A 25,123-nucleotide genomic window follows, 5' to 3' on the forward strand; every position below is an offset into this window, starting at 1 on the left:
GGGCTGTGGCCAGCCTGGCTCCAGCCTCGGCCTCTCCTGATGTCGCTTTCTCTCCATGCACAGCCCCTGCTATCTGTCTTCTCCATCTGTCCAGCAGGGCCGCCTCCACGGGACCCAGGCATCACCAAGGTAAGCAGTTTCCTGTCTTCCTTCCACCTGCCCCAGTCACTGTGGAGGAGGGGCCTGGCAGCAGGGGCTCTGAGAATAGGAATCGGGACAACCAGGAGCACTGGAGCTTACCTGGCTGGACTCCAAGCTGCAACCCCCATGAAATGTAAGGACAGGCTGGCAAGGCAGGACCCCAGGCCCCTGGCAGAGGGGCCATCTCCATTCACCCATCCCCTAACCTGCATGCCCTCTGGCTTTAAGGAGGCATCCAACAGCTCCTCGTCCCCAAAGGCCTGCAGGCCTGATGGCTGGTCAGCCCCACAGTCCCCGGGAGCTCCTCGGGGCTGCAGGGCGCCGCAGCTGGAGGCCCAGCACAGAGCTCCAGGCTCCGCCCAGTCCAGCTGCCACTGTGGACTCTCAGTACGAAATGGGCCACGTTCGCAAGCTGCAGGCCCGGCACATGCAGATGCAGGAGAAGACTTTCACCAAGTGGATCAACAACGTCTTCCAGTGTGGCCAGGCGAGTGTAGCCAGCTGTGCCCCACAGCCCACCTGTGCTGTGCCCCCAGCTCTGGCCAGTACGCCTTGCGGGTGAGCTGTGGGGTCACCTGCCTGAGGCTGAGCTGAGGCCAGAGCTCCTTCTTCCAAGGCAGCTGCTCTGAGTCACACCTCTCGGGTCCCAGGATGGGAGGACAGGTGAGTCTGGGCTGACCCCATACCTTCCCCCATCCCCTCCCCAGGTGGGCATCAAGATCCGGAACCTGTACACAGAGCTGGCCGACGGAACCCACCTGCTGCGGCTGCTGGAGCTCATCTCCGGGGAAGCCCTGCCACCCCCCAGCCGGGGCCGCATGCGTGTGCACTTCCTGGAAAACAGCAGCCGAGCTCTGGCCTTCCTCAGGGCCAAGGTGGGCCCCAGGGAAAGGGGTTTGGGATGGTGCCGCGGCAGGCAGCTGGGACAGGCTGGACTACTGGGTCACCTTTTCTGGGCCAGGCCACAGGGCAGAGCAGAGGAGCTGGGGCCTGAGTACCGGAGGAGCGGCCGGGACACAGAGGAGCAGAAGCCATGCCCTCCTCGCACAGCACCCCTGACTGAGAGCACCCAGCTGGCCGAGGCAGGCGCAATCCATGTCCCTACTGGGATGGAAAATGTCATTGTCTGTCATCAGAGAGACTTGCAGGATTCTAGGCTGAAAGAATCTTAGTGTTCTCTTAAGCTTCTCATTTCACAGATGAGAAAACAGAGGCCCCAAATTATTTGCCAGGCAAGATTGATGGCTAACCGGCCAGCAGAGCCCAGATGTGGGGCCATGGGGGCTGGCATTCAGTGGGAAGCAAAGACAGGAGACCCGGACACTAGGCCGGAAGTGGGGAGAGGTGTAGGGCCTGTCTTGGAGAAGCAGGGAGGAGGCCTCGGCAAATGGGGGCGGCCAGAGTTACCTGAAGGAAAGGAAAGGGCCAAGGAGATAGTCGCTAAAAGGAGGCCGGAGCTCCAGGGACAGAGGGACCCTCCTGGCCAGGGCGAGGGGCCTGTGCAGGGGTGGGGGGAGGCAAAGAGATCATTTAGGTTGGGAACTGGGAACACCAAGGACTCCTGGAGGTGGCTGTCCCTGGAGGCTCTGAAGTCACTGAGTTGGGCCTGGCTGGACAGAGCCTGAATGTGCGTGCCCATCACTGTCCTGGAGTGGAGCTTATATCCAGCCTCCTGGGGTACTGGCGTGTGGGAGGAAAGCCAGGGAGGGAAGAAACCCCACAAAGGGAAGGGGAGCCACGGTCCTGAGCAGGTGTAAGAACAGAACAGTGCCAGCTGCAGAATCCTGGGCCCTAGTTGATCCAGGAACAATGATCCTGTGAGCCAGTCGTCTCCCCCGCCCAGGAACTTGGGAGCAGTGTGAGCCCCACAGCCTTTGTCAGAGGCGTGTAGCTCTCCCCAAGCTTTAATATACAGCATGTCACTGATACCTGTGAGGGAGACATCCTTGTCTCCATACACATGGGAGGCAACTGTGGTGTAGAAGGACAAGGGAGTTGCCCCAAACACACAGGGAATATATGGCAGAATAAGGGATGCATTCGCTCTGGAGATGCTATGGTGCCCTGGGTATTTTATGCAGGCTACAATCAGCAAAGCACAGACCACGCCATCAAGGCACCTGGCTTCAATGGGAGACAGATTCTTTGAACCCAGATCTGCGGTCTGCTGCTAAATGTTTAACAAATGATTCTCTGGGGGACGTAAAAGCTCCAGTGTGCAGTATTCGCTGATGCTATAGTGTTAATACCCCGTCATGGTGACTTCAAGCCACCAGCCTGACATCACTAAGCAGGAAGTCAGGAGGATGGGCTCTCGAGCTGGGAGGGGCAGACAAACAGCCCACTCACCAGAGGCTCCAACTCTAAGCCGATGTGATTGACATGCCACGTGGAATCCACCCCAGGAGCACCAAAGAGCAGGATCCTTTAGAGACCAGCCGGATATATCAAAGCTTACTAAGGGGAACACCAAGAGAGGCAGCCCCTCCCACAGGGCTAGCAGTGGCCAGCTGAAGCCAGCTGCCCTCCGGGTCTTTTCTTTCTCCATTTAGTACTTGCTGATTGAGTCCCTGCTGTGTGCCACTCTCCCAGGACACATCAGAAAACAAAGCCAAGATCCTCAATTGAGCAGGCCAAGGGAATAGAGAGTGTGTATTTGGGTGGGAGAAACAGTCCTTAAGTGTCTATGTTAAATAGAGTAGTCAGGCTAGGCAACATCTGAGTGAAGGCTTAAAGGCAGAGAGGTGAATAGCCATGCAGATATCTGGGAATCCTTTCAGACAGCAGGGATGGCTGTGCAAAGGCCTGAAGTCCTGTGCTTACAATCTCACGGAACTACAAGAATCCGATGGGCCTTGGAGCTGTGTGATTCCACAGGGTGGAAGATGGAGCCAGAGGGGTCTGGGGGCCAGACCCTGTGGGGCTTCTCCCCTTGACTCACCCACCCTCCCTGTCCAAGCGGCAAGATGCAGGGCAGAGGAGTCTCAACTTTAGTACACTTACGAGCCACTGAGGTATCGTTCAAGTGCAAATCCTGGACTCTGGTCCAAGTGGGTCTGGCTGGGTGGAGCTTGGGAATCTGGGTATATAGCTGGCCCTACTGGAGCCAGAACAGATGAAGAGGGCTGAGACATGAATGTGAAGCCAGGGACCCAGCCACCCCCTGAAGGCCAGGTCACCCTGGGAGATGGAGGTAGACAGTTGCTATTGTCTGTTGTACTCGCACATTGACTGTTAGGACCCCCCATTCCCAGACCCTGTAGCTGAACCACTGACCTTGGCCAGGGTCTCCCTGTAGCCCACACACAGGGAGTCCTGTTCCAGGGGCCCAGCCCAGTTCACCAGGTTGGGGCTTCGTCCAGGTGGGCCATGGCTCCAAGCCGGCAGGAAGCCTTTGCTTTCCTGGACGTATCCCCTGCCTGCTTCTCCCTGGGGGACCTCCCGGCTGGGGAGAATAGATTCCGGGACCCCCCCATCCCACAGCCAGCCCCCAGACATTGCTGACTGAGTCCTCTCTGGACACAGGCTTCATGGCTTAGCCCAGCCAATGTGCCCACAGGTGCCAATACCACTCATCGGGCCAGAGAACATCGTGGACGGAGACCAGACACTCATCCTGGGACTCATCTGGGTCATCATTCTGCGTTTCCAGATCTCTCACATCTCCTTGGACAGGGTATGGCTCAGTCCCCATCCCCCAGCACCCAGCGACCCAGCCCAGCCCTGGCCTCACCTCAGACCCCTGGGGACCAAGTCGTTGCACGAAACGTTTACGATCCCCATAGGAGATCTTGGAAACCACAAAGTCAATATTTACTCTTTAACCGTGAGCAAAGAACCCAGGATGCCAGAAATATTGTAACATTGAAATATGCTAAAGTGAGGGCCAGAGCCACAGGCTTCAAACCGGGCCTGGGCAAATGATTCACTAGGGAGGGTTCGGGGTCACTGTCCGGCACCCACTTTCACCCCTGTGTGCTGCTCCCCAACTTGGCCCTGAGGCTCTGTCACTTCCACCACACCACAATGTACTGCTGGGGTAAATGAAAGGTATGGAGGGATGCCCAGCTCTGGGGGTTCACAAAGACCCTGGCACCCTGCAGAGCACACAGTATTCCCTTCAGGGTCCCCAGCTTCTTCCATTCTGCCTCTTTCCCACAACACTGGGTCAGAAAGACTGTATAGTGTTTGTGGGACATACTCTCGGGAGGCCGAGGTGGGAGGATATCCTCAGCCCAGGGTGTGGTGAGCTGTAATCACACCACTGCACTCCAGCATGGGTTACAGAGTGAGACCCGGTCTCAAGGAAAAAAAAAAAAAAGCCCTTATGCTTATTCTTTTTCATAGTTTCATGATTTCCAAAACACTACCTAAAACTCAATTCTAATAGGTAAGGAAAGCCAACCTGGAGAATGAAACTCCTGTGAAAAGAAGCCACAGATCTGGCACAAGTCCAGGATGGCCTCAAAACACAGGGCCTGAGCCCCAGGAGAGCAGGGGTCTTGTGTGTCTGCACTCCCAGGGCTGAGCGTCTATTTGAAGGCTGAAGGGGTAGATGAATTTCTAACTGACCCCAAGCCCTTTCAGGAAACTAACTCACCTCCCCAGGCCCCTGGGCCAGTTCCGGGTGCCCCCTGCAGCCCAGGCCTTTGGGAGCAGCAGGGCACATTCTCCCCTGACCAGCACCGCCTCTGCCTGTCTGCAGCCCCCTCCGGCCCTGCTCCCTGCTGACTCAGACATGTTTGGGCTCAGGCTAGCCCTGCTACCTCACAAGCCATCCCAGCTTCGTTCCCAGTTCCATGTGCAGCCTGGCCCCACCATGCAGGGTACTGGGGCCTGAGCTCTTTGGGGCAGAGCCCAGCTCCAGGGCCCCCTCGTCCCTGCCTGGTGCCCACACATCCTTCCTACCCAAGCTCTGGGGCCCAGAGGCCAGGGGAAGTGCAGCCTGCTGGGCCTCGATGTTTTGAGTTTATAACAGGAAGAGGCCAGGCCTGGGGGCGCACGCCTTTCATCCCAGCACTTTGGGAGGCCAAGGCAGGTGAATCACTCAAGGTCAGTAGTCTGAGAACAGCTTGGCCAACATGGTGAAACTCCAACTCTACCAAAATACAAAAAAGTATCCAGGGAACGGCACACGCCTGGAATCCCAGTTTCTTGGGAGGCTGAGGCAGGAGAATTGCTTGAACCTAGGAGGCAGAGGTTGCAGTGAGCAAAGATCGTGCCACCGCACTCCAGCCTGGGTGACAGAGCAATCCTCCATCTCAAAACCAAACAAAAACAAACAAAACCCAGGAAGTGGTGAGGAAGGGGAGTGCACAGGAGACAATCAGGGGAGGGGGAGGAAATGAGAGGAAAAAGGAGAGATGGGGGTGTGAGGGGGCGAGGGAGGGAACAGATTCAGAGACAGTACCAGTGAGGGAAGGACTGGCACTGGGGGAAAGAGATGAGGGAAAGGAGGCCGAGAAGGGGAAGTGGGAGGGAGAGAGATGGGGAGAGGCAGGTGGAAGCCGAGAGTGGCAGCATGTGGGACATATAGCGGGAAGGGGAGGGGCCGAGAGCAGCCTGCGGCACCCTGTGAGGCCCTGAGCATAGCTGGCAGGTGGGTGCTGTCAGATGCTCCTGAGTGCGAGCCCCTCCTCTTGCCGTCTGGAGGCCCCTGGGCAGTCTCCAAACCTCCCTTGCGGCACCTGGTTTGCTGCAGTGCCGACTTCACAGGGTGGGGAGGGCTGAGGGCCATAGTGCCTGGGCCTAGGGCCTGGCCCGCAGAAAGCCTGCAGTGACAGGACCCAGTCTCATGAAGCCCAGCCTCGATCCCACAAGCCTGAGGTCAGTTAGCACAGAGCCTGGCCTGTCAGAAAGGCTCAGAAACGGGAGGCATTGCTGTGTGCTCACCTGTGGTGACGCAAAGCCAGAGGCTTCGCAGTGACAGCTTTCCTTTGCTTTGCTTCTTTGGAAGGCCAGTCGCTTTCACCCCCAATCCCTGCCCACTGTGGATGAAATTGGGTAAAATCAGATGCTCTGAAGAGAGGGGAGTCACACCAGCCCCGGGCCGGGGAGGAGCAGGGTCCACAGTGGCCAGCCTGCCTCTTCCACAGCGTGCAGTCTCTCTGCCACCCCGCCCCGTCCCTGCACGGTCACCCCGCTGCCCTGTCCCACCAGGAGGAGTTTGGGGCCAGCGCAGCCCTGCTGTCTACCAGGGAAGCCCTGCTGGTCTGGTGCCAGCGGAAGACGGCCAGCTACACCAACGTGAACATTACTGATTTCTCCCGAAGCTGGAGCGATGGGCTGGGCTTCAATGCCCTCATCCATGCCCACAGGTGTGACCCCGCCCTCGTCAGGAAGCCTCTGCCCACTGAGCCCATGGCTCCCGGGTTGGTCCTCAGTCTGCCCGTTCTCCCACATCTTTGAGCTTGAAGGAGGAGGGAAAGTGGACACAGATGGAGAGAGGGTCAATGTCTGAGTCCCTGCTCTCTGTCAGTCCCTTTCCCTTCCCTAGACAATGCCATGAGTTTGGCCAAGTTTGCCTTTGACCCCAGCCTTCTCCACTTTCTGTGCCCCTCAATTCTATTCATGCTCTTCACTCTGGCAGCACCCGCCCTTTGGAGGTTCCCCCAGCTCCCTCCCCCGGCCTGGTCCCTGTGCCCAATGAACCCTCCACTTTCTCTATCAGGGTCCTACTCCTTCAGCAGGGCCTCAGTTCACTGTGGGAAAAACAAATTCACAAGACGGTGTGAATGGCCAGTAGCAGCATGAGTGCATTTAAGAATCTCCCTGAAGGGAAGCACTCAGTTCCTGCTGGTGAGCGCCCTTCCCGCTCTCTGTCCAGGCCAGACCTTTTGGACTACGGTTCCCTGCGTCCAGACCGCCCGCTGCACAACCTCGCCTTTGCTTTCCTGGTGGCTGAGCGGGAGCTGGGCATCGCTCAGCTGCTGGACCCAGAGGACGTGGCGGCCGCACAGCCAGATGAGCGCTCCATTATGACATACATCTCCCTCTACTACCACTACTGCTCTCGCCTGCATCAGGGGCAGACTGTCCAGAGGAGACTCGCTAAGGTGGGGGAGAAAGGAGGGGTGGGTGAGCAAGGGCTCCAGAGACAGACAGGCCTAAGTGTGAAGCCTGCCCTGCCACCTACTAGCTGTGTGGCCTTGGCCAAGTCACCCAACTTCACTGTGCACCCTCTGTCACATGGAGATGCGGATGCCTGGATAACAGAAGGCCATGGGAGTGCTCCAGGGAGCACTGCTAATGTGCCCAGCACAGTGCCTGGCATACAAGAGAAGCCAGTGGAGGAATGGCCCCTCCTGGGCCTCCCCTTCTCCCCAACTCTCAGGCTTTTAAGCTTCTAATGGGATTAAAAGGCTTAGAGAGCCAGGATTCTGCAAGGACAGGCACAGAAGAGGCTCTGCCGGCAGGGGCTACACAGAGTTCATGTTTTTGGGGGGCTTTCTTACTCTGTGGACACGATGGCGGAGGCTGAGGCCTGGAAGTGCTCTTCTCAGGGTGGGTATCTCAGTTGGGGTATGGGTGGGGATGACGCAGGCCAAGGGATCTGTGCTGCTTTATGGCGGGCGGGGGTGGGGGGTGTGTGCTCAGGGAATGGAAAGGAGGCCTAGAAGAAGAACAGCAGCCTGAAGGGCCTCACCCCCTCACCCCCACCAGTGAGGCCAAATGGGTAAAACAAGAGGAGGAAGGCAGGGTAGCCTCACCCACAGTCGTGGAAAGGGGCCCCAAGTTCCTGGGTCTGACTGTGCAACGCAAGCAACCCCAGGTCTCTGGGGTGGGGGACCAGCGCTTCAAAGCTGCTTTGGCCCAGAGAAGTAGCTACAGCCCATCTGGGGAACTCAGGCTGGCCCTCAGTGCCCATTCCAGGGCCTGCCCCAAGAAGCACCCAGACCCCTTCCTATGCCCTCCACCAGATCCTGCTTCAGCTCCAGGAGACAGAGATACTGCAGACCCAGTACGAGCAGCTGGTGGCCGACCTGCTACGCTGGATTGCAGAGAAGCAAGCGCAGCTGGAAGAGCGGGATTTCCCAAACTCACTGCCCGCCATGCGGCAGCTACTGGCGGCATTCGTCTCCTTCCGCACCCAGGAGAAACCACCTCGGCTGCAGCAGCGAGGGGCCGCAGAGGCGCTGTTCTTCCGGCTGCAGACAGCACTCCAAGCCCAGAACCGTAGGCCCTTCCTGCCTCATGAGGGCCTGGACCTTGTAGAGCTGTCTCAGTGCTGGGCAGGGTTGGAGTGGGCAGAGGCTGCACGGAGCCAGGCCCTACAGCACAGGCTACTGCAGCTGGAACGGCTAGAAACCCTGGCCCGGCACTTCCAGCAGAAAGCAGCCCTCCGGGAGAGTTTCCTTAAGGATGCAGAGCAGGTGCTGGACCAGGCCGGAGCCCCGCCAGCCAGCCTGGCTGCAGTGGAGGCAGCTGTCCAGAGGCTGGGCATGCTGGAGGCTGGCATCCTGCCCCAGGAGGGGCGCTTCCAGGCCCTGGCTGAGATTGCAGACGTCCTCCAGCAGGAGCAGTACCACAGCTGGGCAGATGTGGCCCGCAGGTGAGCCCCAAGCACATGAACTCTCCTCATAACCAGCTGAGGCTCTCCTACCACACCCTCATCCTTCCATGTCACGAGCCCATTCTTTGCCACAGAGGAGAAGAATGATTTATGGGTTCAGGCCTCCCCCTACAAAGACCTGTCTCCCAGCGATGCTTGCAAGTCCACCATCAGTAATTCATCCTTATTGGTAAAGCACTTTCTAGGTAGCGTCTGATTCATTCACTAAGTAAGAATTTGAGTGTCTACTATGTCCCACACACTGTGCTGGGTGCTAGAGATTTAGCAGAGAAGAAGACAAACAAATTTCTTCCCTCATGAGCTTACACACTACTAAGAAAAAGACAAGAAAAATGCATAGCATGTGGTAATTTAAAAAAATAATAAAGGAGAGGCTGGGCACAGTGGCTCACACCTGTAATGCCAGTATGCTGGGAGGCTGAGGCAGGCGGATCACCTGAGATCAGGAGTTCAAGACTAGCCTGGCCAACATGGTAAAACCCCGTTTCTACTAAAAAATACACAGATTAGCCAGGCATAGTGGCACATGCCTGTAGTACCAGCTACTTGGGAGGCTGAGGCAGGAAAATCGCTTGAACCCAGGAGGCGGAGGCTAAGTGAGCCGAGATGGTGCCACTGCACCCTAGCCTGGCAACAGAGTGAGACTCCGTCTCAATAATAGTAATAAAGGAGGAGAGGAGGATACGAGGTGCTAAGGTCAAGTGGCTAGAGGGGATTCACTGGGAAGTTGACGTCTACATAAAGACCAGAAAGGAGCACGGAGCTGGCCGTGCAGACATGGGAAACAGCGTATTCTAGGCAGAGGAAACGGCAAATGCAGTATCCTTTTAGGTGAGCCGCATGCCTGGCAGGTTTGAAAACAACCCAGAGGCCAGTGCTGGTCAAAGTGAACAAGCGGCAGGAGCTGAGGTTGGGGGGTACAGGGGTGAGGAGTTGGCATGGAGGTCAAGCCAGGCCCTGCAGGGTACAGTAAAGATTTGGCTTTTGCTCAGAGAAATGGGAAATCAGCGGAGGACTGGAACAGAGAAGTAATACAATCTGACTTTGATTTTGTGATGCTCACTCACCTGGATGTCATGTTGGGAATAGATCCAAGGGGCAAAGGCAGAAGCAGAGAGACCAGTGACAAAGCTATTGCAGTAATCCAGGATGAAACAGCAGTGGTGATAAGTGGTGGGGTTCTGGATAGATTTTGCAGTAGTGCCAAGTAGAATTTGCAGACAGATCAGACATGCCATGTGAGAAAGTAAGTTATCAAGATTTCAGGTGAGGCACGGTGACTCACACCTGAAATCCCAGCACTTTGGGAGACTGAGGCAGGTGGATCACTTGAGGTCAGGAGTTCGAAACCAGCCTAGCCAACATGGTGAAACCCCCATCTCTACTAAAAATACAAAAATTGGGCAGGCATGGTAGCCCATGCCTGTAATCCCAGCTACTCAGGTGGCTGAGGAAGGAGAATCACTTAAACATAGGAGGTAGAGGTTACAGTGAGCCAAGATCACACCACTGCACTCCAGCCTGGGTAACAGAGCAGATACTGTTTCAAAAAAAAAAAAAAAAAAAAAAAGATTTTAGTCTGGGCACTTGGAAGGATGGAGTTTTTATCAACTGAGATGGGGACTGCATGCAAGGTCGGGTGCCCCAAAGGCCGACTCCTTCCAGGCCCTCCTTTTGGCTTCTCTGCCTGTGTCCAAAGGTAGGACACCCTGCCCCTATCGCCCCCGACCAGGATGCTCTCAGAGTCCACAGACCCTGCCCCAGCCAGAGGTCAGACTCCTCCAGGAAGCCAACCCCCACCACAGACCAGGAATCCTGAAGTAGCCTCCCTGCCCCAGCCCAAAGGAGATCTCCCTTATTCTCATGTCCTCCAGGCAGGAGGAAGTTACCCTGCGCTGGCAGAGACTCCTCCAGCATCTACAGGGACAGAGGAAGCAGGTGGCAGATATGAAGGCTGTGCTGAGCCTGTTCCAGGAGGTGGAGGCTAGCTTCAAACAGCTGGAGGAGCTGCAGGTGGGCACTGGACCAGCAGGCCCTTGGGAAACACAGCAGGGTGGAGGACATCCCCGTGCCGGTGCTCGGAGGGACCCAGCACCCTGGGAATACTACAGTGACCACTCATCTCTGACCAGGAGCTGGCCAGGTCCACCACCTGTGGGCAGCAGCTGGCAGAGGTGGTAGAGCTGCTGCAGAGGCACGACCTGCTGGAGGCCCAAGTCTCGGCCCACGGAGCCCACGTGAGCCATCTTGCCCAGCAGGCAGCAGAGCTGGACTCCTCCCTGGGCACTAGTGTGGAGGTGCTGCAAGCCAAGGCCAGGACACTGGCCCAGCTCCACCAGAGCCTAGTGGCTCTTGCCAAGGCCCGGTAAGATCCCGCCCCAACTCTTCCACCTTTTCCAGAACTTTTCTATAACCCATATTATCTCCTGCCTAGATCAAAGTACTGTGGCCCTGGCGGTTTTCTCCACACTGACCCTACTCCAAGGCCTCTGTCTCACCTGTTAAGTCACCCAGGAAAAGGAAAACTCCTGCCTAAGGGGAGTGTCTGACCCTGGAGGGGAACACACTGCCCATTCCCCACCACTCCCTATGTTCTTCGGTGGCCCCTACTGTCCCTCAGGCGAGCCCAGCTGGAGCAGACCCTACAGCGGGCAGAGTTCCTGCGCAACTGTGAGGAGGAGGAAGCCTGGCTGAAGGAGTGCAGACAGCGGGTGGGGAATGCGGCCCTGGGCCGGGATCTCCACCAGATTGCAGGCGCCCTGCAGAAACATAAGGTGGCCGCTCCCCGCGCACCCCCACCGGTCGCCAGCGCCTCACCCGTCCCTGTCTCTCAGCCCGGCTCCTCCCCTATTCTCCCTTCACTGAGCCCCGTGCTCTGCCCCCGCTAGGCCCTGGAAGCTGAGGTCCACCGCCACCAGGCCGTGTGCGTAGATCTCGTGCGGAGGGGACGCGACCTCGGCGCCCGCGAGCCTGCGACGCAGCCGGATCCCGAGGAACGCGCAGAGGCCGTGCAGTGCTCTTGGCAGCTGCTCCGGAGCCGGGTGGCGGGGCAGGGCGCATGGCTGCAGACAGCCCTGCTGGTCCTGCAGGTAGCCGGGTGGGGAGGAGCCGGGGCCCAGCGGGGCGGGGTGGGGGTGCCAGCACCTGCCTGCGCTCAGCCGCTCCCCGGCATCCACACACCTCCCCGACCTCTTTCCGCAGTACTTCGCGGACGCGGCGGAGGCGGCTTCGTGGCTGAGCGAGCGGCGATCCTCGCTGGAGAGCGCGTCCTGTGGCCTGGACCAGGCGGCCGCCGAGGCCCTGCTGCAGCGCCACATGCGGCTGGAGCGCGTCCTGCTCGCCTTCGCCGCCGACCTGCAGCGGCTGGAGGAACAGGCGCGGGTGGCCTCGGCCCGGGCGTCATTCACGGTGCGGGCGGGACCGGGAAGGGACGCAGACCAAATGCCGCTTAGCCTCCGCTAAGCTCCTGATCTCTCTCGCTCCACCGTGGCTAGGCCACACAAAGGACGAAAATGGGAGGGCCTTTGTGGTCTATGCCCTGGGATTCTTGGCCTTCCCGTGGGTGTAGGTGTTCCTCACCCCAATCCTCCCCTGCATCTCACCTGTCGACCTAGCCGAGAAGTAGTGGAATCCTGTCTGTCCACGCGAACTGAGGTCACCCAAATACAGCACAGCATGACCTGGCTCCCATGGCCGGCAGTTACAGAGCATGAAGCAGTTTCCTCCAGGAAGGTCCCCTTCACTTTCACCCAGGCCGGTAGTGACCCTTCAACTCAGTTTGGCTTTCTCTCCTGACAGCCCTTGTTGGTTTCCGGTGGCCTAATCACTGTCCCAGACTGCCTTCTGACACCCGTTGCTCAGATCATTGAGCCCCCAAAGTTCTTAAAAACATGGGTAGCTTGGTTCATAACCCCCTTTCAAGAAGCTGTGTATGTAGCACAAGATGCGGACATCAAAGCCATCTGATCCTGTGCTCACGTTTTGCCCCTCGACCCTCAGCCCCAAGGAAGCTTCCTGTCCCAAACCACGTCTCATACACCCTTTGAGCTGCAGCTCAGGCCCTCCAGATCTCAGGGCAGGGAGGCGGGGGTGGCCTGGCCAAAGCCCCTGCTGCCTGATGGGGCCCCCTCTAGACACGCTGCCCTCTGTTACACAGGTGAAGTCTGCCCTGAGCCCTCCAGGAGAAAGCCTGAGAAACCCAGGGCCCTGGAGTGAGGCTTCCTGCCACCCTGGCCCTGAGGATGCCTGGAAGATGGCCATCCCAGCAGAGCCAGACCCTGACTTTGATCCCAACACTATACTCCAGACACAGGACCGCTTGAGTCAAGACTATGAGAGTCTTCGGGCCCTGGCAGAGGTAACACTCCTTTTTTGAGAAATGTTCATCAAGCCATTACCCTGTGCCAGCAGCTCCTGTGCAGTGATCACAAGGAAGAAAGTCATGACTGACACGCTCCCTGCCCCCAAGGAGCTTTTCTCATGGCTGAGAAGATGTCAGACACCTCATTAGATGCAGGTGTGATGGGATCCCATGAGAAGGTAGCCCAGGTCAGGCTGAAGGTCAGGCTTGGAGGGAAGGCACCCTGGAGGGAAGGACCTTTAAGCTGAGGCTTGAATGAGAAACAGAAAGCAAGTAAAGCCAGGGGTGCTGGCCAGGACCTGTGCAAAGGCAGGAATGGGGCCCAGCGGAGGAAGCGAAGACCCGGGTGCCTGCAGCACAGAGGCGAGGGAAGCCGTAGCCAGAGAACAGACTAGGCTAGAGCGGCAGGTAGGGGTGGGGCAGGCAGAGAGAGCCGTGTGGATTTCACCTAAGAGCAGGGCTGGCACCGAGAGGTTTGAGCAGGGCAAGACCAGACAGGAGCACACTGGCAGTGCCCTTTACCCTACCCTAAACCCTTGCCAGCTCCCTCCAGGTGGAGCAGCAAGGCCCCTGAGAGAGGATGTAGGGCCCAGCGGTGGGGCGGTGATCCCCCTCTGGCCCTGACCCTGGGCTCTGTTGGTGGGCTGGGATGGGAAGGAACACCCCTTTCACCTGCTGTGAGAGCCCTGTTGGGGTCCCTAACCCTCACCCCAGCCTTGGGCCACCCCTCCCAGGTCCGCAGGGCCCAGTTGGAGGAGGCCATGGCCCTGTTTGGCTTCTGCAGTTCCTGTGGGGAGCTCCAGTCATGGCTGGAGGAGCAGACAGCACTGCTCCAGAGGATGCAGCCCCAGGCCGACAGCCTGGAGGTCGCGCAGCTTAAATATGAGGTACGGCCCGGGGGGCTTGCCAGTTGCTCCTTGCCTTGCCCCCGCCTCCCTATGGTCTGTTGCTGTGACTGAATTCTCCAATTTCTCTACGGTCCTGCCTGGGGGTGGGGAACAGAGAGCTGGCCTGAACTTTGAGGACCTCCTGGCCCTTAAGGACTTGGATGGCTGTCCTTCTGGGGATTGGCAGTGTGGGCATCCCTGTAGCAGAGAGCTCTGCCATAGGCCTGAGGGGAGTGTGGAAAGAGAAAAAGCCCCCCCCCCCCTCCCAAGAGGCCTGGGTCCTTCTTTTCCCCAGAACTTCCTCACTGCCCTGACTGTGGGAAAGGGCCTCTGGGCTGAGGTCAGCAGCTCTGCTGAGCAACTGAGGCAGAGATATCCTGGGGATGCCACAAAAATCCAACGACAGCAGGAGGAACTGAGGCAGAGGTGAGAAGGAGGCGGGAGTGTAGGTGATGGGGGGGCGGGCATTGTGCCCAGCCCGGGCCTGACTCACCTGCCTCCTGCCATGCCAGGTGGAGAGGCTGGACAAGTCTGAGGCACAGGGAGGGGGCAAGGGACAGACAGCCAGTCTGGCAGCTTCTGTTGTGTGAGGCTCTGGCCAAGGCTCCAGGATGGATGGGAAGGTGTCCCTGTGGCAAAGACAAACTTGCACGCTCTGCCTAGATGGGGGCAGCTAGAGGCCCTGAAGCAGGAGAAGGCCATGCAGCTGGCACGCGGTGCGGAAGTGCACAGCTTTCTGCAGGAGTGTGGCCCCACACGGGTCCAGCTGCAGGACGTCCTCGTCCAGCTGGAGGCCCTGCAGCCCGGGAGCTCAGAGGACACCCGCTGCACCCTGCAGCTGGCCCAGAAGAAGACCCTGGTGCTGGAGAGGAGGGTCCACCTCCTCCAAAGGGTGGTCATAAAGTACGACAAGCGCAGTGGTGGCACAGGGAGGCAGTGAGGACTGTGGGAAGGCGTGGGCAGGTGATGGAATGAGGGGGACAGAAATGGGGATCTGGGGAGAGGACAGGTAGGAGGTGCTGTCAGAAGGGCTCTGGCAAAGGTCGGGGGACAATCATGGGAAAATGGGCCTGGGGATAAGAAGAACCGTCTGTTCTTGCTGCCCCCAGGTCAAGGGTGGGGTGGGCATTCAGCGGCACCCCCACTTTCCCTGGGGGATGCAGGTGGGGGGAAAGGACATGTGCCTGGAGCAAGGGGCCCAGGACAGCGCACTGACTGTGTGGCGCCCGCCTCCCAGGGTCGAGGAGTCAGGCCACGCAGAGAGCCAGCCCCTGCAAGGACAGGTGGAGATGCTGCAGGGGCTGCTGAAGCAGGTACAGGAACACGTGGCCCGACAGGCACAGGGCCAGGCTGAAGCTCAGGCCCGGAACAGCCTCCTGCAGGAGAGCCTGCGGCTACGTCTATGGGCAGACAGCATCCAGGCTCAGCTGCGCAGCAAGGAGGAGCCAGTGGACGTGGCCTCGGCTCAGCGGCGGCTGTGGGAGCATGGAGATCTGCTGGAGGAGATCCACCTGTGGCGGGAGAGGTCAGGACGGGAGGGCAGGGGGAGTGTGCACTGGGCCCAGAAAGAATATGGCAGGAAGCAGTGTGATTTCCCTGGGAAGGGGCCCAGACTGGTTGGCGTGTGGCATGGTGCTTGAGACAAGTTTACAAGGAGGAGGATATAACTAGGGCTGGGTCGGGCAGACTGTACGCTTCAAGGAGAGACCCAGAACACCGAGCTGCCTGGGAGGCTGTCTCCAGCCCAGACCTGCTTAGCCCCTCCAGGCGGGCCTGATGCATTGCTCTCATTCAGGGCGTCTTGTCTCCTCTGCCATCCTGGGTAGCACGGACCCCACTGGCCTCTAAGTGGAATGGCTCAGGATCCACCCATAGGTGTGAGATACCCACCTCCTCAGTGCAGTGGTGCCTCTCCTCCTGCAGGGACGATGCTGTGGGCTGGCATGCAGGCAAAGCCACCAAGGGCCAGTCCACAGGCTGCACCCCACCTGAGGGTGCTTGACAGGTGGTCAAGTAGACACTGAAGTGCATCCGGCCCTCAACTTGCCAGACCCCAGTACTTGGTTCAGGGCTGCAGTGGCTTAAAGGAAGTGGAGCCTTGCTCTCGTTCACACAAGGGTGTTACTGTTCCCAAGTCGTGCAAGCTGCCGCCCGCTGAAAGGGGCACCTTTTTGAGTTGTGCAAAGGCTCCATGGGGCTTGCAGTGGCCCCATGGTGGGGTGCTTGTACGGCTTGCTTGACTTTTTTCTGTCATGCTGCACTGCCTCCACACGTCCTCTCGGCTGGGCATCAGTCGTTGGCAGTCCACACTTAGAGGACGGCCAGCTGGAGCTGGTGGGGGGCTTGGGAACCCCTGCATCCTAAGCACTCTGCTGGCCCATCACATTCAGTGTCCCATTCATGCTCCAGGATGCATGAACCCTGGAGGTGAGAGGAGAAGGAGGCTGACAAGGGGGGCCTGCTGGGTTTGACCCTCTCCCTGTCATCCTGGTCAGGCTGCAGCAGCTGGACGCTCAGGGCCAGCCCATGGCAGCCTTGGACTCCCCGGACTGCCAAGAGGTGGCCAACACTCTGAGGCTCCTCCGGCAGCAGGGCCAGGAGCTGAAGGCTGTGTGGGAGCAGAGGCAGCAGTGGCTGCAGGAGGGGCTGGAGCTGCAGAGGTTTGGCAGAGAAGTGGATGGTTTCACTGCCACCTGTGCCAACCATGAGGCCTGGCTGCACCTGGACAACCTTGGGGTATGGAGCCAGGAATGTGGAGCCAGTGTGTTACTGCCCGTCACTGGAGGGAGCTCATCCCCTTGGCTCTGGTGGGGAGGAGGCCCCTGGGACGGTGGTTGGTGAGATGGTCCTGACCCCCATCCTCCCAGGCATGACCTCAGGTCTCTGCACTCCCAGGAGGACGTGAGGGAGACCCTGAGCCTGCTGCAGCAGCACCGGGAGTCTGGGCAGCTCCTGAGCAGCCTGGGCCCTCGGGCAGAGGCTCTGCGGGCACACGGCGAGAAGCTAGTCCAGAGCCAGCACCCAGCTGCACACACGTGAGCCTGGCCTCAGTCTGCAGCACCCGCAGACGCCCTTTTCTCATCCTGCACAGACTGCTGCCCTGGATTGGGATGGTGGGGGGTGGGGGGAAGTGCACCTCGGGCTGGGGTGGGAGTCCTCTCCCATGTCCTCCTCCAACGACCCCCGCCCTCCAGGGTCAGAGAGCAGCTGCAGAGTGTCCAGGCGCAGTGGACCAGGCTCCAGGCGAGGAGTGAGCAGAGGAAGAGGCAGCTGCTGGCTTCCCTCCAGCTCCAGGTAAGGGGCTGGGCCCAGGGTACCTGCAGCCTCCCTGAGAAGAAGGCCTGAGACCATCCAGAGCTCTGTGCGGCCTACAGAGCGCTTTGCCAACGCTCTGTCAATCATTCTCTCAATGCCTTTCGTGAGGCAGGCAGCACTGCTCAGGTTTTTCCTGATGAGGAAAACTGGGGCTGTGGCCACGCCACCCTCAGAGGCAGGGCTGGGCCTGATGTCAGGCTGCTGACTAACCCCACGCTCCCCCTCCCCCCACCATGCCCCTTCCCCTAAAGAAGAGTGCTTCGGGGCACTCTTTAGGGTCTTGCATAGGTCATGGTGCCAGCTACCAGCCCTGGCTCTGTCCAATGTTTGCTCAGCCCCCACAGCGGAGCAGGGCTGGGGGTCTCCGGCTCCCTGAGCTTCCCCGTACTTGGAGAGGTGCAGCCATAGTGGGTCTGAAGTGGGCTGGAGTCATAAGGACCCAACAGGCATTCCTCCTCTCTAGGCACAGCCCTCCTGCCCTACATGGGGAGCAGCAAACTCAGGCCCCGCCCCTCTTTCACCCCAGAACCGGCTCTGGTCCTGCTTTTCTCCATGGTGGGGGGAGGGTCCCTGAGATCTCTCCCTACCCCTGTGCTCTGAGACCAGTGCTCTGAGACCCATGCTCTGAGATCACTGTCGCCCGGTTCTTGGCAGGAGTGGAAGCGGGATGTGGCAGAGCTGATACAGTGGATGGAGGAGAAGGGGCTGCCGACGGCACATGAGCCCTCCGGAGCCCCCCGAAACATCCTGCGGACACTCAAGCGGCACGAAGCAGCTGAGTGTGAGCTGCTGGCCACCAGAAGACACGTGGAGGCCCTGCAGCAGGTGAGGACACAGGACAGAGGGTGCAGAGCCTCCTAGTGTTCCGATTCCCAACCCTACTGCACCACCTGTTTCCATGGAAGTCTTTGAAGAAAGAATCAACCTCAGCGTGAACCTAGGACCTCCCCTCACCGAGCCTTCCTGACACTGCTGGCATCCCCTTGCCTTGGCACCCAAACCAGTCCCAAAGCTGTGCCATCCATCCCTTCCCCCTCGACTCTCTGGGGCAAGTCTCAGAGCTGGCCACCTCTACAGAACACAGCTCTCCCTGATACCCACGAATCTCATGCCAGCTCACCCCACTCCACGTGCAGGAGTCCAAAGCCCTCCTATTCGCAGTTTTGGGGCTACATGAACTGCTTTCATCCAGGCAGCCTATGGAATATGGCTGTGGCCACCCCCTCGCCTCCACGGCCACCCAGGTCCAGCCTGCTGTGGCCATGGGTGGTACCAGCAGCTCAGCCAAACTCCCTGGCCTTTGTCTCCACTCCAGGCTGGGAGAGAGCTGTTGAGTAGGAGGCCCCGTGGCCAGGAGGACATACAGACCAGGCTTCAAGGCCTGAGGAGCAAGTGGGAAGCACTGAACCGCAAGATGGCCGAGCGTGGGGACGAGCTCCGGCAGGCTGGACAGCAGGAGCAGCTCCTGAGGCAGCTGCAGGTCCGCTGGGGAGAGACGCAGGGCACAAGGCAGAGATGGAGGCCGGGCCAGGCTGGACAGAAAGGGGAGGGGAAGTCTGCATGCTCTGCTGACCCGGGCTCTGCAGCCTCTGGAGGCCTCTGGCCTAGGACCAGCTGAGCGTGGCCTTCCCTGCAGTCGGCCAATACAGGATTCGCTCCTGTGCCCAGCATGTGGTCAGCACAGCTTGAGTTTCCAGGAAGGAAGAAGCATGAGGAAATGGGAAGATTGGGCACTTCCGGGGGGGGGGTTGACAGTGATGGGGACAGAGGTCCCTAATAGGTCCCTGGTGAATCTCCTGCTACAAGTCCTACAGTCCCAAAGCCCAGGAAGGCCCCCTGCTGTGCCGTCCACGGAAAGCCTAAGGCAGCTCCCTGCGCCCCTCCCCAGGATGCAAAGGAGCAGCTTGAGCAGCTGGAAGGGGCCCTGCAGAGCTCAGAAACGGGGCAGGACCTGCGCTCCAGCAAGAGGCTGCAGAGACGGCACCACCAGCTGGAGAGCGAGAGCCAGGCCCTGGCCAGCAAGATGACTGCCCTCGCCTCCCAGGCACACAGCCTGGCCACTTCCCCTGCCATCCTGGAAGACACCCAGAAGCACCTCCGGAGGTGAGCCTGTCTTCCCATCCGTGTGTCGCACTCCCGGGGGGAAATTTAAGGTTCCGCAAGGTGGCACCTACAGGACCGTGGTGTCCAGACCTCCTCCCTTAGGAGTAGAGTCATTCCTGGGATGCAAGGGTGGGAGACCCTGTTGGGCATCCTCAGGACCCCCACAGTGTGGTCAGGCGAGTCATCTAGGCCACAAGGTGGAGCCTGGGCACCCTTCCTCCTCCTGCTCTTGTCAGATGGGACTTTGCTCTGTTCCCTGGTCTTGGTCCTTACAGGTCCCTGGCTGGGCCAAGGAAAGAGCCAGGAGCCTTGTCCTCACCTGTTCCCAACCTCTCCCATGTGCTCCTCCTCCTCCCAGGCTGGAGTTTCTGCAGGGGCAGCTGGCCATCCAGGGCTTGCAGCTGCAGGCCTCCGTGGAGCTGCACCAGTTCTGCCACCTGAGCAACACGGAGCTCTCGTGGGTGGCCGAGCACATGCCCCGTGGCAGCCCTACCCACTCTGCCAAGGGCTTGGATGGTGTCCAGAGCCTTCTCCGCAAGCACAAGGTAACAGCCCCCTTCTTCCTACAGGACTCCAGATGTCCTCTTCCCAGACCTCAGAAACCCTCTGCCCCTCCTCAGGCACCCTAATCTCTAAGCCCTTCGCCCTGGATATCCCAATTTCCAAATCTCCACCCCAGCTATTTTGACCCTGGGGGTCTTGCCATGATTGGGGCCTGGAGCTACATCCACGGCTCTGCTGGAACTCTGCTTGGTGAAGAGCAGCGGCCTCTGAAGCTGCTCTGTGGCAGGTGCTCCAGGCAGAAGTGAGAGCTCACCAGCAGCAGGTGCAGCGGGTGCTGAGTTCCGGACGGAGCATGGCAGCCTCGGGGCACCCTCAAGCCCCTAGCATCATGGAGAAGTGCCAGGAGCTGGAAGGCCGCTGGGCAGAGCTGGAGAGGGTGTGTGAGGCGCGGGCCAAGTGTCTGCAGCAGGCGGTCGCTTTCCAGAAGGTAGGTTGCAGAGAGGTGGGGTTGGGGGAAGAGGCCGAAGTTGGGGCTCCTTGAGGGGCCATCTGAATGGGACTCTCAGAGGTGGGTCAGTGGTGAGGGTTCTGCACCGGGAGCTGATGGGCCCCCTATGGGCACAGAAGCCCCTTTGTGCAGGATGCTGGAGAGCAGGGCAAGATGTCCCCAGGGCTGACGGAGGGTCCTGCCTGAGACCCTCCAGGTGAGCTGACCCCACTCTTGGCAGTACTTTCTGGATGCATCAGAGCTGGAGGGCTGGGTGGAGGAGAAGCGGCCGCTGGTCAGCAGTCGGGATTATGGCAGAGACGAGGCAGCCACCCTTGGGCTCATTAAGAAGCACAAGGTACCATGTCCTGAGCCTCCCCCCCGCCGGTGCGGCTTGGGTGATGACGGACCACGGGGAGGGGGCTGTCACCCTCCCTCTCCAGAGGCACAGAGCCCTGCTCCTGCTTCCTGGAGACACAGACAGCCCCATGCCCACTGCCACCCAGATCCCACGGCGGCCCTCCTTCCACGGCGGCGCAGGCACTGTGGTCTACACCTTTCCCCCTTCCTCTTGCAAGTCTTTCCTCTCTCTGTGGCCTTGGGGTTTCTCCGCCTCCTCTTGCTTCCTCTACCCAATCCTGGCACTTTTCTCCTCTGTCAGGGTCACCTGCCCAGCCTGCTCCACATCTCCGACAGATGTCTCCCTCCCAGGCTTGGCCTATCATCCTTTGAGTTAACCAAATGCCCTTCTGAAGCCGGCCTCCTCCCACAATCATTCCTGGCTGAAGGGAGGGAGGTCTGGAAGTCCCTTCATCACTCTTGAATTCGGACTCCCAAAACCACACATGCTCCAAAGCCTGGACTCCACAGCAGCCCTGGCTCCTGCTGTTACTGAAGTGTCCTCCTGTCTTGGCATGATTTCCGCACAGCCCCAGTTTGTGTGTGCTCCGAGGCAGGAGCTACAGAGAGCCCGTCCTAAAAGCCCGCGGCCTTGGCCTCGCAGAGCACCCATGCCCCGCTATACTGGACAGCTTGCTTAACTCTGCCTCTCTTACACACATGGATGATGGGGTCCAGTCTAATCCCTCCTGTGCCCTCCCTTCCTTGGCCCAGATTAGCCAGCATCCACCTTTCCCTGCTAAACAATGAGCCCTCAGTGGGCACAGACCAGGTGTTCATTTTATGGAACAATAAATACTGACTCCATCAGTCATGGGTGGATGGATGCTGGCCGGGCGGGTGCATGAGCTGAAGTAGATGGATGGGTCTGTGAGGGGTGGGTGAATGGATGAGGCTTGGTGACTGCATGGGTGTCAACCCAGCAGACAGATGGGTGGATGAGTCACCCAGGCTGAGCCTGGTGTGGGTCCTTGTGCATCACAGGCCCTACAGGAGGAGCTAGCTGTTCACTGGAGCTCTATGGAGGAGCTTGAGCAGAGGGCTCAAACCCTCACTGGCCCTGAAGCCCCTGAGCAGCAGCGCGTGGTGCAGGAGAGGCTCCGGGAGCAGCTGCGGGCGCTGCAGGAGTTGGCGGCCACACGGTGAGGGCACTGTACCCCTCAGCAGTGGGTGCAGGGGGCCCAGCCACAGCTCAGTGTTCCCACACCATGGCCCTAAGTCGAGCAAAATCCATGACCCCCAGCTGTAGGGATGCGTTGGGAGGGGGTGTGTGTTGCTCGCCTCTCCATAAAGCCTTCAGTGAGGCCCACAACACCCCGCTGTCCATCTCCCGACATCCCCGCCCTCCTCTGCCCCTATTCTCACCCTTCTGTGTCTGCTTCTCCCTGAATCCCGAGACGCAGGCTGGGACAGAGACCATGAGTAACCCCATTCTTCAGGTCAGCCCTTCTGGCTGGCCCGGCTGGCCCCTGGGGGGTGGGCTACTTACTTCCGGGGAACCACGGGCTGTCACCACAGGAACCAGGAGCTGGAGGGGACCCTGAAGCTACACGAGTTCCTGAGGGAGGCCAAGGACCTGCAGAGCTGGCTGGCCAGCCAGAAGCAGGCAGCCAAAGGCTGGGAGAGTCTGGGGGAGGACCCCGAGCACACCCTGGTGAGAAGAGGGCCAGGGGCAAGGAGGGTGTCCTGGGGCACAGCCTGTGGGGCGGGGAGGCTGGCCCTGGTGAGCTGAGGGAAAAGGTGGTGGCAGAGCGGTGAGCCCTGGCTGAGGTGGGGGCCTCCTGAGTGGAGCGGGCAGACGTCATCCGTCCAAGCCCACATCCCCCAGTTGGGCACTGAAGTGCCTCGATTCTCAGGCTGCTTGCCGCCTAACCAGCCGGGGGCCACCCGGTCACCCACCCCCACTTCTCAGCACCTCTGCACCAAGTTTGCAAAGTTTCAGCGCCAAGTGGAGACAGGCGGCCAGCGGGTGGCAGCCTGCAGGCTGCTGGCGGAGAGCCTGCTGGAACGTGGGTACGCCAGCCCTGTGGCCCGTCAGAGGCAGCAGGATCTGCAGTGAGTGCCCAGGGGCCAGGCCAGCCCGGGGTGTGGGGGAGGGAGCTGAGCAGGTAGGACCCAGAGTGATGGTAAGGGAGGATGGCATACTGTGAGGGTCGCACTGGTCCTGGCTGCCCACAGCGCTCCGCAGAGGGGCCTCGCTCCAGAGAAGCTGAGCCCACCACAGGCTCCGGTCTGCCAAGGGAGGTGAGGCTCCTGGGACTCAGAGCAGGCGCTGTGGGAAGATGCTGGGGCTGGGCGCCAGGGCCTTCCCCTCAGCTGCCCCAGCTTCAGTGCTCACTCGGGACAGCCCATGCCTCCTCTTGTTCCTCGTAGTCCAGTCAGCTGATTGGGATTCACTCCCAGCCCATGAGCTTTGAGGCAAGGTCATGACTTGCTCATAACCTGTAGCCCAGAGCCTGGCTTGGCAGAAGCCTTAGGAGCTCGGTGAGTTTGCAGAGTGAGCAAGGAACAGAGAGGTGGCCTCTGCCCACAGAGCATTTGTAATCGCAATCTGGGTGGCCTACTATGAATCAAAGCACAAGACGTAAAGCCTATTGCAGAGCACAGACACCATTCCGTGCCGAGCATTACATTAGCAAAGCACTGAATTCATGGTAAAGCTAGAAGACAGGCTCCCGGGAAGAAGGTGTGTAGGCAGGGCCACGGGCAGGAGGTTTTAAGAAGCGGGAGCGTTGGGCAAGTCCTGATATACCCCGAGAGGAGGGGGCTGACCCCCAGCGAGAGGGAGGAATGAGGTGGCCCAGCGGCTGACCCCTGCTGGTCTTCCACACGCCGCGGGCAGGGCCGCCTGGTCGGAGCTGTGGGAGCTGACCCAGGCCCGAGGCCGCCTGCTCCGAGATGCTGAGACCGCCCTCAGAGTTCACAGAGATCTCTTGGAAGTCCTCACCCAGGTCCAGGTGTGAGCCGGAGGGGAGGAAGGGATCCTTTCTACAAGGAGATATGCCCCGGGCTGTGTCCGCCCTCCCTCCCTGAGCTCCTCGGCATCTCCTCTCCTCAGGAGAAAGCCACGAGCCTCCCCAACAAAGTGGCAAGAGACCTGCGTGGGCTGGAGGCCCAAATTAGGAGCCACCAGGGGCTAGAGAGAGAACTCACGGGCACTGAGCGGCAGGTGAGCCCCCCTGGCCGCCTCTCCCACCCAGGCCCCTGCCCACCCCCTCAGGGTGGCCCTCCTGTGCCTCTGTATTTTCCACTGTCCCATAGTCCTCCCCTGGGCCTACTGTGCATGGCAAGACGTGGCCCAAGGGGGCTGGAGCTCCCAGGCAGGGGATACATCTGTGGGATAGTCAGGAGACACAACCCTTCCTTCTGTGTTCCCTGCCCCTCCCACAGCTGCAGGAGCTGCTGGAGACTGCAGGCAGGGTGCAGAAGCTGTGTCCGGGGCCTCAGACCCATGCCGTGCAGCAGAGGCAGCAAGCTGTGACGCAGGCATGGGCAGTGCTGCAGCGACGCATGAAGCAGCGCAGGGCCCAGCTGGAGCGTGCTCGTCTCCTGGCCCGCTTCCGCTCAGCGGTGAGGGCTCCTGCCCCTTGGGTGGCATGTGTGCGCTGCACTACCCATGGGCATGTACGCATGAGGCCCTGCAGCTGCGGGCGGAGAACAAGCATGGACTTGGGAGGGAGAGCATAGCACTCTAGAGGTCAGCCTGGCTGGTCAGGGGCTGAGCACATGGGCGTAGCAGTGACACCTTAGGGTTTGGGTCAGTGCCAGCAAGGTGAGTGGCAGGGCAGTCATGCAGGGTCCCAGCCAGGGATGGGAGGATGAACGGCCCAGAGAGCTCATCACTGAAGACCCAGATGTTAGACAGTGACCTTGGGATCAGCCAGCACCTATTCAACATCTGTAGAGAGAGGAGGGTAATACAGAAGCTATGGAAAGCGGAACTGAAGCCCTCGTGGAGGCCTTCCTGGGGAGATGAACCCAATACCCAGAGAATCAGACTGGGACAGTGGGTACTGGCCATGGGCTGTCCCAGGTATCCCCACGTCCTGGATCCAGGCAGACCAGAAGGCCCAAAGTACGACACTGCAAAAAGGCTTGAGTTTGGGGACCCAACTGTCTGCTTGCTGGCAGTGTGAGCTTGAGCAAGGCACTAACCCTAGGTTTGTCAAGCACTTAGAGTTTACACGACTCCGTGCCATTTACCCTTCCTTCGTCTATGCAATGAGATACTTGGACAAGGGCCTAAAGTCCCTCCAGCTCCAATCTTGTGTGGTGCTACACAAATCAGCCAAAGCCAGTCTGTAAGGATTAAATCAGTAATTCAGAGAACGAGGAGAACAGTGAGATGTCAAATA

The 25,123-nt window shown here is 59.6% G+C and overlaps 1 protein-coding gene across 1 annotated transcript in view; it reads left to right on the top strand.

Annotated features, from left to right (window-relative positions):
* The first annotated feature begins 412 nt into the window (after positions 1-412).
* The window catches only part of SPTBN5 (spectrin beta, non-erythrocytic 5), a 46,326-nt gene continuing 21,615 nt past the window's right edge, over positions 413-25,123 (top strand). Inside the window, 31 exon segments of the mRNA XM_074389931.1 lie at positions 413-628; positions 849-1,016; positions 3,701-3,817; positions 6,301-6,458; positions 6,968-7,196; positions 8,061-8,692; positions 10,588-10,726; positions 10,846-11,078; positions 11,334-11,487; positions 11,602-11,802; positions 11,915-12,121; positions 12,870-13,070; positions 13,808-13,960; positions 14,256-14,386; positions 14,624-14,863; positions 15,198-15,485; positions 16,456-16,696; positions 16,856-16,995; positions 17,155-17,254; positions 17,930-18,100; positions 18,591-18,755; positions 19,164-19,378; positions 19,737-19,923; positions 20,169-20,369; positions 20,611-20,727; positions 21,753-21,910; positions 22,287-22,422; positions 22,681-22,823; positions 23,611-23,725; positions 23,827-23,937; positions 24,159-24,338. Of these exon segments, the coding sequence (XP_074246032.1) occupies positions 413-628; positions 849-1,016; positions 3,701-3,817; positions 6,301-6,458; positions 6,968-7,196; positions 8,061-8,692; positions 10,588-10,726; positions 10,846-11,078; positions 11,334-11,487; positions 11,602-11,802; positions 11,915-12,121; positions 12,870-13,070; positions 13,808-13,960; positions 14,256-14,386; positions 14,624-14,863; positions 15,198-15,485; positions 16,456-16,696; positions 16,856-16,995; positions 17,155-17,254; positions 17,930-18,100; positions 18,591-18,755; positions 19,164-19,378; positions 19,737-19,923; positions 20,169-20,369; positions 20,611-20,727; positions 21,753-21,910; positions 22,287-22,422; positions 22,681-22,823; positions 23,611-23,725; positions 23,827-23,937; positions 24,159-24,338 (5,847 nt within the window).

Source organism: Saimiri boliviensis, chromosome 2 (genome assembly GCF_048565385.1).
Source record: "Saimiri boliviensis isolate mSaiBol1 chromosome 2, mSaiBol1.pri, whole genome shotgun sequence".
Taxonomy (NCBI): Eukaryota; Metazoa; Chordata; class Mammalia; order Primates; family Cebidae; genus Saimiri; species Saimiri boliviensis.